We start from the raw sequence: 11,839 nt of genomic DNA, 5'->3' as shown, positions 1-11,839 counted from the left end.
TAAAATTAGAGTTTTGTCGATTGGCCCCTTTTTTAATCAATATACGAGTAAGTGACTAATTTAGCTATTGTTGTTCATCGAGATGGTTGAAAATACATCACTTGAACACGCCACTTTCCGATTACCCATCATCGCTGGCGTCAAAGTGGCAAGTCATACCCGAATTTCTCCATGGGGTATGATAAAAAGTAGTTAATTGATTGAAGCTTATCAATACATGATTAAAATAATGACCACTTTGGTTGAAAATAAGTTGGCTTATCAATTCTTTGCGAAATATTATGAATTATGTTAATAAATGTGATTGAAATCTAGGTCATCATCATCATCGGTTTGTTCTAAGTTTTACTTTCGAAAGTTTAAAGTATACTACTTGAAAAATAACAATCAATGTTCTCGAAGTAGAGTATAATTTTAAAAGTGTATTTAAACCTTGAGTTTTAATTTCACATGAAAATTTCAGAAATATACATTCGAAACTATTCCAAAATAAAAATCTAATCAAATGAGTCGATCAACAAGTTAAGTTTATTTCCGTACAGTACTCAGATTACATATCAATCGAAAACCAACTGGAAAACCCTCCGCAGATAACCGACACGAGGAGTACTAAATTCGGTTCAGTACAACAATGACCAGCAAACAATTTGGACTTTACCTTTCTCTACTATTGGTTGGTATGTGTAAAATGAACTTTTTGATGTACCTAAGAACGTTGCAACGTGGCATATTTATACACTAGGGCCGGTCGTCTGCTATCCAGCCCAATGGAACCTAGTTCCGGACGATTTCGGAAAGCTTCATCTAGTCGCAACAGATCCAGATCCGCTGCAGTTAGACAATGAGCCTGCCTTCGACCCCGAGACTGACGTCATCTTTCGTCTGTTTACCAGATCTAACCCGCAAGCAGCGCAAATTGTCCAGTGGAATGATCCACAATCGTTGCGAGATTCGTATTTTAATTCAAACCATCCAACTCGGTTTACAATCCATGGTTGGGTCAGTGGAGAGGATGCTAATCTGCACGGTCTAATTCGGGAGAACCTGCTAGCGATGGGAGATTTCAACGTCATTAATGTGGATTGGGGTGCAGGTGCTCAGACTATCAACTATATTCAAGCTAGGAATCGTGTGGGGGCAGTTGGCGAAATGGTTTCACGATTTATCGATATGCTCGTGGAAACAACTGGAGCAACTCACGATAGCATTTCTGTTACTGGAAGTAGCCTTGGAGCGCACTGCGCGGGGAATGCGGGAAAGTTTCAAAACGGACGGATCAATACAATCATCGGAATGGATCCTGCTGGACCGTTGTTTTCCCTTGGTCAACCGGACATACTGAGCGAAACTGATGGACAGTATGTTGAGGCAATCTATACCAATTCCGGCCTTCTGGGGTTCGACCTTCCACTAGGGCATGCAAACTTTTATCCCAATGGTGGTCGTACACAGCCCGGCTGTGGAATTGATATAACTGGGAACTGTGCCCATACCAGGGCTCATCAGTACTTCGCAGAGTCAATCGGATCACCGCTAGGTTTCGTTGGAGTACGTTGTGCGTCCCACCAGGAGATCCTAGAAGGGTTGTGTACCGAAAGTGGTCCAACGGCACTGATGGGCGGTGAACCATCCAACTATGGTCGTGGCGTAAGCGGGTACTATCATTTACTTACTAATGAGCAGTCACCATTCGCGAGAGGATAATGAAGCACTTAAAAATGAATGTAAATAGAATCAGCATGGAGTAAATTGAATCATTTTATACTTTCAAGATTAATTCGAAATGCCCTCACAATTCTGTAGAACATTGCAACAAGTTTTTGAATGACCAAATTCAAACTTGTTTTAGATCCACAGAGATTTACCAATATAGATCCAATCCAAATCCAATCCAAATCCAATACAAATCCAATCCAAATCCAATTCAAATCCAATCCAAATCCAATCCAAATCCAATCCAAATCCAATCCAAATCCAATCCGAATCCAATCCAAATCCAATCCAACATATGACGATTGGCTTAATAGACCCGCATCGTACCTTGAAGCTAACTGGGCGGTTTCTTTTCAAGTCCAGTGGTGAAATAAAATCCATTAGCTACAGCTGTTAACGTACATTAAGCTGTTAACGCAAAATTTGATTTCGGTAGAAATATTTATTTCGATTATTGTCATTGGAAAGCTTCAGTGATAAAGTTACCCTACTAAGAAAACTCTACAGCAGATTATACTATCTACCTATCTAGATTTTAAAACTTGACATACCTTTATCGCTCAGTGAAGTACAGTTTTTTCTTAAATTACCAATATTATTGATTAGTAATATGAAACGTAATTGCTTAAATATCTAGTAATCAGCAAAGGACAAAAGGTTGTTATCTGACGTCAATGGAAGTTGCCTAAACAAAAGCCCCTCTAATCAAAATTTCGAAGAAGAACTTCGTTCCCGTATTAAGCTACGTTTGGGGTACCTTAACCGATAAGATTAGCAAATCTATAAAAGCGAACGTAGAAATCCCCAGCGGAGTTAGTCCAATTACGATTAAAATGAAGCTTACAACGTTAGCCGTACTGCTGGGGTTAGCAGCTATTGGTGAGTTAAATACTTGAGAAAGATGGAGTTGTCCTTCTACTTACAGATACGTATTGTCTCTCTGACTCGCAGGCTTTATTTTGAGCTAGATCGAGACAAATGAAGCTTAGCTTGTAAGTCGATTAACAGAATAACTGAGTTAATAGGAAAAGTTTCGCCTTTCTCAATCATGTTTAATTGTTAATAACCCACATTTTATTATTCGTAGGCTACTCCTTACCGGTGGAGGTAAAGCCATGGGCTGTGATTTCGGATAGCGCTGGACGGGCCCGCTTGGTTCACATAAATCCGGGCAAAGTGCTGGTCGGGGAAAATGAGCCGGAGCCCTACTTCGATCCCGAAACGGATGTTGTTTTCCGACTGTTTACCCGACGTAATCCAGTTCATGGAGCCATAGTGAATTGGGCCGATGGAGCTACAATCAGCAATTCGAACTTTAACGCAGATCATCCAACCCGTATCCTAATCCATGGTTGGACTGAGGATGACGATGCTACGCTGTTCTTTGTTATTAAGGACCACTATTTGCGCGTTGGAGAATTCAACGTGATAACCGTTGATTGGAGTGCAGGTGCGCAGACTATCAACTATATCGCTGCTCGTAATCGTGTTGGTGGTGTTGGAATGATTACATCTCGGTTGATTGACACAATTCGGTCTACTACGGGACAATCGCAGGCCATGATAAATATTATTGGGTTCAGTTTGGGAGCACACGCAGCCGGTAATGCTGGAAAGCAGCAAAATGGTCAACTAGATACGGTTATTGGTTTGGATCCAGCGGGTCCATTGTTCTCCGAGGGACAGGCTGATATCTTCACCCCTAGCGATGCCATCTACACTGAAGCCATCTATACCAGTGCCGGTACGCTTGGATTCGATGGTCCGCTGGCTGATGCTAATTTCTATCCGAACTGGGGCAGATCTCAACCGGGTTGTATAACGAACACTTGTGCCCATAACCGCGTGACCCAACTGTATGCTGAATCGATTTCAACCGAAGCGCACTTTACTTCGATCCGTTGTGCTAACCATAATGAGATTCTGAATCAACAGTGTACCTCGAGTGGGCCGTACGCCAACATGGGAGGTGAACCGTCTAACCGTGGACGTGGAGTTACTGGAGTCTATCAGTTGATGACGAATTCCGGTTCACCATTCGCGAGAGGCTAACGGAAACTGGAGGCGCAGATTGGGGGCTTACTGAGACTAATCTTGTGTGATCATAAAAATAACAATGCAAAAACAACGGTTCTATACAGCAATAAAAATTATCTACAAGATGACTTTCTAAATCTTATCGTGCTTATTTTATTGAGTTGTGTTGTGTTAAGGCATGTAGGTTTATCTGGGAAACTTTTAAATAAAAATTACCAGCAATGATTTATGGTTTGGCTATCCATTTGTGATAAACAAAAAACCGTATTTTTAACTGAATATCATTTATAGATGTCAATATATCAGTTTACTTGGATCAGATAAATATTAAGCCTGTAAAGCGTTGACGAAATATTTTGTCCAGCATGACATTGAAATTTTACATTCTTCCAAGAAAACTAGAACTTCTTCAAAAGTCGAGAGATAATAACAATACAATACAGTCTGTCAAGTGAAAGTTGAACTAATGTTTACAAATGTGAGTATATTAAAACATGGAGGCATGCAAGCTTGTATGCAATACTTTTTTGGCGCTTGTATACACATTCTTCCACCACTATGATTATATAGAGCTTCCATTTTGTCCATTTCTTGACCTAGGGATCAAGCACTAGCTTAAAGCCTAGCTCAAGCTCTGCCACTTGTGCTAGCTCTAGCACTAGCTGAAGCCCTAGCACAACTCTACCTCAAGCTCTGACTCAAGCCCAAGCTCAAACCTTAGCTTAAGCTCTAACTGAAGCTCTGACTCAAGCCCAAGCCCAAGTCCAGGCACAGACCCAGGCCCAGACTCAAGTCCAAGCGTAAACCCGACCTCAAGTCCAGGACCAAGCGTTCTGGCTCAAGCCCTAGCTGCAACTATGACTCAAGTCCTCGCTAAAGGTATGATTCAAGTCATAGATGAAGCTCTGACTTAAGTTCTAGCTGAAGCTCCGACTGAAACCCTCACTAAAGCTCTGACTGAAACCATCACCAAAGCTCGAATTCAAGCCATAGCTTAAGATCAAGACCAAGACCAAGACCAAGACCAAGACCAAGACCAAGACCAAGACCAAGACCAAGACCAAGACCAAGACCAAGACCAAGACCAAGACCAAGACCAAGACCAAGACCAAGACCAAGACCAAGACCAAGACCAAGACCAAGACCAAGACCAAGACCAAGACCAAGACCAAGACCAAGACCAAGACCAAGACCAAGACCAAGACCAAGACCAAGACCAAGACCAAGACCAAGACCAAGACCAAGAAACACTTCATGTTTCATGGTTTCAAAAGTTGGATGCTTTTTAGGATCATCTCACATCACATAGATTTAAACGTGCAGGACCGATTCGCGACGCATTTGTTCCGGTAACGCCGCTTTGTAAAAAAATAAGGTAGGCTAACAACCACATCCTTACTGTAATTCTCTCCAGTCTTGATGCGAGTCATTGAAACACACAAAGCTAGCGTTTTTCAAGTGTCCGAATTTTTTCGTGTTGAACATTTACAACACACATTTCAGTTCAATTTAATTCACGGAGGGAAACCAGGAGTAGTTGTTTTGGGAGAAGTAAAGCATGTCTAAATACACCCATTGTAAGCCTGTGATATTGAGACAACGGATAGGTTTGTCCAAACATTAGCCTCCAAAGGTTAATTTTTATCCTGGAATTTCAATTTTGCTTTACGCACTTAATCGTCCGCGTAAGTTGATCGGTTCAATTAGTGTTACCACCCGTAAAATCTGGACATCAAGGAACGGAATCTAGACTGGTAATGATTATCGCGATAGAGAATGACGTATTGGCAAAAAACCCAGTTCGGTTAGTATGCCTGCCGCTTATCATCAATACCAATTATAATTATTATCGATTATTCCACTGTATAAAAACAGCGCCAATGATTTGGCAGTTGTAGAACAAGCTTCAACCATGATAAAACATCAGTCGGTAGCTGTATTGCTTCTTGTGGCGTTGGGTGGTAAGTCAGTTTTAACCTTAATTTTCTCCAACTATTAGTAACATTTTACCCAAACGTACAGCTCAATCAACACCCATTGAGCCCATACAAAGTTTGGTTTACGATGCGAACGGCCATTTGCATTTGGTCAACACGGATCAGTTCAGCGAAGTCGACGCCGATCTGGAACCACTTTTCAACGCCGAAAACGATGTCATTTTCAGCTTGTTTACACGTTCGAATCCTCTGCACGGCCAGGTTCTAGAGTGGAACAACGCTGCCTCGGTACAGAACTCAAATTTCAATCCGTCTCACCCGACGCGGTTTACAATTCACGGCTGGAATGGTGATGGCACCTCGGGATTGCACAGTAATATTCGCAGTAATTATTTTACGGTTGGTGAGTTTAATGTTATCAGCGTGGATTGGGGCGCGGGAGCTCAAACCATCAATTATATTACGGCAAGAAACCGGGTGGACGCCGTCGGAGATGTTCTTTCTCGCATGATCAATACGTTGGTGTCCGCAACAGGAATCTCTCGCAACAGTATTAGCCTGATTGGCCATAGTCTGGGAGCACACGCTGCTGGAAATGCGGGAAAATATCAAAATGGCCAAATTCAAACGGTTATTGGTTTAGATCCAGCCGGTGTTCTGTTTTCGCTAGGACAGCCTGATATCATGACCCCAAGTGATGCTCAGTACGTCGAGGCAGTGTTTTCTAATGCTGGAACGCTCGGATTCGATCTACCCCTGGGGGATGCTAATTTCTATCCCAACGGAGGACGATCACAGCCCGGCTGCGGTATCGACATAGCGGGCAATTGCGCACACTCGCGAGCGCACGAGCTGTTTGCTGAATCCGTTTCGACCACGGCTGGTTTCCGAGCGACCCGATGCGCGTCACATGACGAGGTCCTGCAGGGTGGATGTACCTCAACCGGTGCCGGTGCGTTGATGGGTGGAGAACCATCCAACCATGGTCGAGGAGTGAACGGGATATTCTGGTTTGCTACCAATTCGGCGGTTCCGTTCGCTCAGGGTTGACAATGATTTTGTAACACGATGCTGCATGATTGAATAACAGAATAAGTGCTACGCATTCTTATTTACTTAAATCAGATAGTTGATGACAATCATCTTAATTCAATTTTATTTTTGATGTGAGCTTCTAGTCCTGTACTCTAATAGCCGGCTGTGAATTCTGTCGATAAAGAAGGGCAAGTCTTAGAAAGAGGTTTAAACCCAAGGTTTTGTTTTTCTTTTCACAGAAGGCACTTTTTTATGAATGCCTTTGATTGACGGTTCCAAATGTTACATCACTTTCCAGTGCGACGCTGCAAATTGCTTGTCAAAACCAGAAGCTTTTTCGGAACTCTGTTCTAACTCTACACTCTACTGAAAAAAGAAGTATAAAATTGTGGTCCCAGAATTTGAACTACGGCTTTACAGTGTTATACGTAATGAGGTCTACAACATATACCATGTTAAGCTTTTCAAACCAGCCCCAAGTTTGCGGGATATTGAATTACAGTCAGTTCACAATCATGGGTCACACACAATTGTGGGTCATTTTAGCTCCTCGTACAAACGCCTAGCACGCTTCCCGGTAGAATTTGAGCTTCAAGTGCCGATTCGGATGTTTACTGGCACTGTAAGATCTATAGCCTTCTCGAGCGAGGATATTACGCGTGGTTTGTTAGTTGGCATCGTACCTTCTAGCCTATCCCGGATGGAGGTACCAGGATAGGAATTAACGTACTTCAATAACCTCCTCCCTCAGCTTTCGGTACCTAGATCCGGTTTTCCTCAAAGTTCTTTGCCGCCTTACCACACCTAAACTAGAACATCACACACTGCTGATTTTGGCATTTTTAGCACTTCCACCAACTCTGGTTCAGACCACTCTGGATTTTCCAGAAGTTTGTGAAAGATTTTTTTTAAGTCGTTCGAGTTCCATTCTGTACTGCTCTGCCACGTGGTTGAATATTTTGACGAAACTTGCACCAGTTGTTGTTGATAAATATGACAACAAAGTTATATCAAATAGTTTCAGTTTCTACCACAAAAGGCGTGCTGGTGACGCACGAGGTGCGTCCAAATATACTTTCAGCCAGGCCTGAAGCCCAAATATTTTGAACCCAAATATGTTTGTATTTTCGGATTCTGAGACATTGGTCTTTTAGAAGGTTGGACCTCTGGAGTCTTCGGAGTTCGTGGATCTTTGGTTATCTGGATTTTTGGATGGTTAGATATGTCTACTTTTGGACTATGGAATCTTTGGACTTTTAGACTCTAGTGCTATTGGACTTCAAGATTTTGAAACCAAAAATGTGTGAATTTTCTGATTTTTACTTTCGTATTTTTTCTTTTATCTATTTTCGGATTCTGGACTATTTGACCTTTGTTTTCTGAGACTTATGTACTCTTCTACTTTACCTTACTATGGCGTTTGTTACAACGCAATTTTGGCAACCGATATGTGACAAATGTTTGTCTTGAATAGGAGACTGCAATTAAAAGGGCCAAAAGTGTACTACTTGGATAGAACTGTTGGACTCGGACTCTTGGCCTTTACAACTGGCCTTTACAGTGGTGGTAGTAGTAGTAGTAGTAGTAGTAGTAGTAGTAGTAGTAGTAGTAGTAGTAGTAGTAGTAGTAGTAGTAGTAGTAGTAGTAGTAGTAGTAGTAGTAGTAGTAGTAGTAGTAGTAGTAGTAGTAGTAGTAGTAGTAGTAGTAGTAGTAGTAGTAGTAGTAGTAGTAGTAGTAGTAGTAGTAGTAGTAGTAGTAGTAGTAGTAGTAGTAGTAGTAGTAGTAGTAGTAGTAGTAGTAGTAGTAGTAGTAGTAGTAGTAGTAGTAGTAGTAGTAGTAGTAGTAGTAGTAGTAGTAGTAGTAGTAGTAGTAGTAGTAGTAGTAGTAGTAGTAGTAGTAGTAGTAGTAGTAGTAGTAGTAGTAGTAGTAGTAGTAGTAGTAGTAGTAGTAGTAGTAGTAGTAGTAGTAGTAGTAGTAGTAGTAGTAGTAGTAGTAGTAGTAGTAGTAGTAGTAGTAGTAGTAGTAGTAGTAGTAGTAGTAGTAGTAGTAGTAGTAGTAGTAGTAGTAGTAGTAGTAGTAGTAGTAGTAGTAGAAAAAATAGATTTGCAGATTGAATGCGTTGTTGAATCTTCTCATTCGTATTATTGCCGGCGGTGACCGCTGGTTTTCGACACATTGATTTCTGGCCCACTCCTCTTAGCTTCCGTTTTCAGTCCAGTGTAGGTTAACTCTGCCGTTCCAATGTTTCTAGTGATGATATCAAAGGCATCTGCGAAGGCTAGGAGTTGCACAATCTGTCATAGCTCTTCGCGCTTGACTGAATTGTACACTGCTCTGAAATCCACGAAAGTATGACGCGTTGGCATGTTGACTCCCGACATTCTTGGAGGATTTGTCGGATCCATAATAATCCAGCCCGTGCCTCCAAATAGCTCAACTGGGGCTGGCCTACCGTATCTATTGCTATTGGGGGTAGACCACCTAACATGATCTGGGAGAACGCCTACTAGATGGCGTTGATTATAATGCCGCGGGAATTACAGCAATCGATACATTGCTTCAAAAATGCATACATTTTTGTAGACACTTTCCATACATCCTTCTCACAAAAATTGGAAGTGCCTTTGCTAGCGGTTTCTTACCAATGATTGTTGTGAAGTCTTGTCGAGAGTTGATCCTTTCCAACGTCTCCTATTAGTTTTCAACTCTGAATTCTGTAGAATGTCTTCGAGATCCATACAGCATACATATTCCGAGTGACTTTGTGGTCCTATTTTTGTTTTTCTATATTATAATCATTGTTATAAATGCTTTCAAGCTGCTAATGATGCTACTGTGTGCGTAATATTTTGCAGAGTAGCAAATTGACAAAATCTTTGTATGTTTATGTATTTCAAACAAATATTTTACGACTAGCAGGGCTTTCGTAATAATTAGAATAATTACAAATAATTACAAGTTTATATAAATGCAGTATATTATAGTCTAACTTATTTTAAAAGTAGAAAAGTCAATCCTTTTCATTTCAGAATATCGATTTTGGCCTTGATATGCAGTAAGTTCAAACATACTTAGTATGTATAATTAGTCCGGTTCACAATTTAACCCTGAGCGAATGGAGTTCCGGAATTGGTATTCAGGCGGAAAACACCATTCACACCGCGGCCATGGTTGGACGGTTCTCCACCCATCATCGCATCCGCCCCACTGGAAGTGCATCCTCCAGAAACGATTTCATCGTGGGAAGCACATCGGGTCGCTCGGAAACCGGTCGAGGTCGAAATGGATTCAGCGAACATTTCATGTGCGCGCGAGTGAGCACAAGTTCCCGCCAGGTCGATGCCACATCCGGGCTGAGAACGTCCTCCATTGGGATAAAAATTGGAATGTCCCAGAGGTAAATCGAATCCCAACGTACCAGCGTTAGAAAATATGGCCTCAACATATTGGGCATCGTTCGGGGTCAGAATATCGGATTGGCCCATGGAGAAAAGCGGACCAGCCGGATCCAAACCAATGACCGATTGGAGTTGACCATTTTGGAATTTACCCGCATTACCAGCAGCGTGCGCTCCCAAACTATGTCCGATAACACTGATACTGTTTCGAGTTGCTCCGGCCGCTGCCATTAGTGTGTTGATCAGGCGGGATGTGATCTCCCCAACGATACTCACTCGATTTCTGGCACTGATGTAGTTGATTGTTTGCGCTCCTGCGCCCCAATCAACGCTGATAACATTAAAATCACCGACAGCCAGGTAGTTTTGGCGAATATTAGTGTTCACGGCAGATGATCCATCGTTGTTCCAGCCATGGATTGTGAATCGTGTAGGATGGGCCGGATTGAAGTGAGAATTCTGAACTGAACTGGGATCATTCCAACCAAGTACTTGGCCTTCGTTAGGGTTGGAACGGGTGAATAGACGGAAGATTATATCGGTGTCGGCGTTGAACCTCGGCTCCACCTCGGCATCAACAACAGTGTACAGGTTTGGGTTGACCAGATGCAGGTTACCGTTGGCATCGTAGACCACACGGTGTTGTTGATCGACGGGAATTGCAAGCACTGAAACTAAACCGAAACGTTACTTAACTGTTCAATTTCATCTAGGACGTTCCACTTACCAAGTAGTGCTAGCAAAGGTAGTATCGCTACCGTATACTGCATTTTGGTTTTGACTAATCGAAGCGGTAAACTGAAGTATTGACTCGATTCGCACGACGCTTTATTTTATACTTTGGTTTTAATCCGTATTAGGTCTTCTTTCGGATTTTCCGATAAGTAGTACGCGTTAGGACAACACCACAAGATACAGATAATCAATCATTTAAGTTTCGAGTGCCTACGTCTGTAAGACAGCTAGGGTCCGTTTTCAATGACGATCTTATCGGTACTCCCCTTTTTGAATGGGCGCTGCCAGTAGCAGGAAGCTCGGTTTGGTATTTTTTATTAGATCTTACCGCTGTTCAAGTGTCTGATAATGATTTGAAGAGGGGAATCTAATCGATTTGTTTTGATTGGCCTATGGTGTACGTGGTTAATTTCAGCACTTAGCTTAAGCTTTTCTCTCATTTCGCAGGTGTATGCAATTGAGAATTTAAGAAAGTCCCGATGTCAAACGGTAGTAATACGGTTTTCATTATAAAGATAACGTACAATATCTTAACAATTTTCAGACTGAAGTTTTTCGGTCGAACCCCACCGTAATTCTTGAATCTAGTCACGCAGGTATAAATGGTGTTTACGATATCAGTTGATTAGGATTTAAATCAGACACTTGTATTTCGAATGACGTCTAGGTGGGCTCTTGATACTTGAAACATTATCTAGGTAATTACGCACACGCAAAATATCAGAAGGAAATAAACTCCAAACGAATCGCCAGAGATATTATATAGGGAATTTTTGTAATTATCTGCGTATTGGTAATCGCATGGGGTAAGTGCAATCGATTCGCGGATATTTTTTAATAATTAAAGCTAAGAGTAGGAATAACAATGATAGAGAAGCTAATTTATCGAGTAGTAATCAAAAATCAAAAGTCAAAAGTCAAAAGTCAAAAGTCAAAAGCCAAAAGTCAAAAGTCAAAAGTCAAAAGTCAAAAGTCAAAAGTCAA

The 11,839-nt window shown here is 41.7% G+C and overlaps 4 protein-coding genes across 4 annotated transcripts; 3 read left to right on the top strand and 1 right to left on the bottom strand.

Annotated features, from left to right (window-relative positions):
* The first annotated feature begins 631 nt into the window (after nucleotides 1-631).
* LOC128735150 (pancreatic triacylglycerol lipase-like) lies at nucleotides 632-1,704 on the top strand. Its single transcript, XM_053829646.1, has 2 exons — nucleotides 632-677; nucleotides 743-1,704. The coding sequence occupies exons 1-2, from the start codon at nucleotides 632-634 to the stop codon at nucleotides 1,702-1,704; spliced, it is 1,008 nt and encodes a 335-aa protein (XP_053685621.1).
* An 842-nt stretch (nucleotides 1,705-2,546) lies between these two features.
* Nucleotides 2,547-3,765, top strand: LOC128734223 (pancreatic triacylglycerol lipase-like). The gene is made up of 2 exons (XM_053828288.1): nucleotides 2,547-2,592; nucleotides 2,801-3,765. Exons 1-2 carry the CDS (start codon nucleotides 2,547-2,549, stop codon nucleotides 3,763-3,765), a joined length of 1,011 nt encoding a protein of 336 aa, XP_053684263.1.
* Nucleotides 3,766-5,662: 1,897 nt separating this feature from the next.
* LOC128735149 (pancreatic triacylglycerol lipase-like) lies at nucleotides 5,663-6,737 on the top strand. Its single transcript, XM_053829645.1, has 2 exons — nucleotides 5,663-5,711; nucleotides 5,773-6,737. The coding sequence occupies exons 1-2, from the start codon at nucleotides 5,663-5,665 to the stop codon at nucleotides 6,735-6,737; spliced, it is 1,014 nt and encodes a 337-aa protein (XP_053685620.1).
* A 3,086-nt stretch (nucleotides 6,738-9,823) lies between these two features.
* LOC128735148 (pancreatic triacylglycerol lipase-like) lies at nucleotides 9,824-10,890 on the bottom strand. The gene is made up of 2 exons (XM_053829644.1): nucleotides 10,848-10,890; nucleotides 9,824-10,788 (listed from the first exon to the last, which is right to left on the bottom strand). Exons 1-2 carry the CDS (start codon nucleotides 10,888-10,890, stop codon nucleotides 9,824-9,826), a joined length of 1,008 nt encoding a protein of 335 aa, XP_053685619.1.
* Nucleotides 10,891-11,839: the final 949 nt, after the last annotated feature.

This window comes from Sabethes cyaneus, chromosome 2 (genome assembly GCF_943734655.1).
Source record: "Sabethes cyaneus chromosome 2, idSabCyanKW18_F2, whole genome shotgun sequence".
Lineage (NCBI taxonomy): Eukaryota > Metazoa > Arthropoda > Insecta > Diptera > Culicidae > Sabethes > Sabethes cyaneus.
Note: the sequence above shows the minus strand (reverse complement) of the source record. Positions and strands in the feature narration are given on the sequence as shown.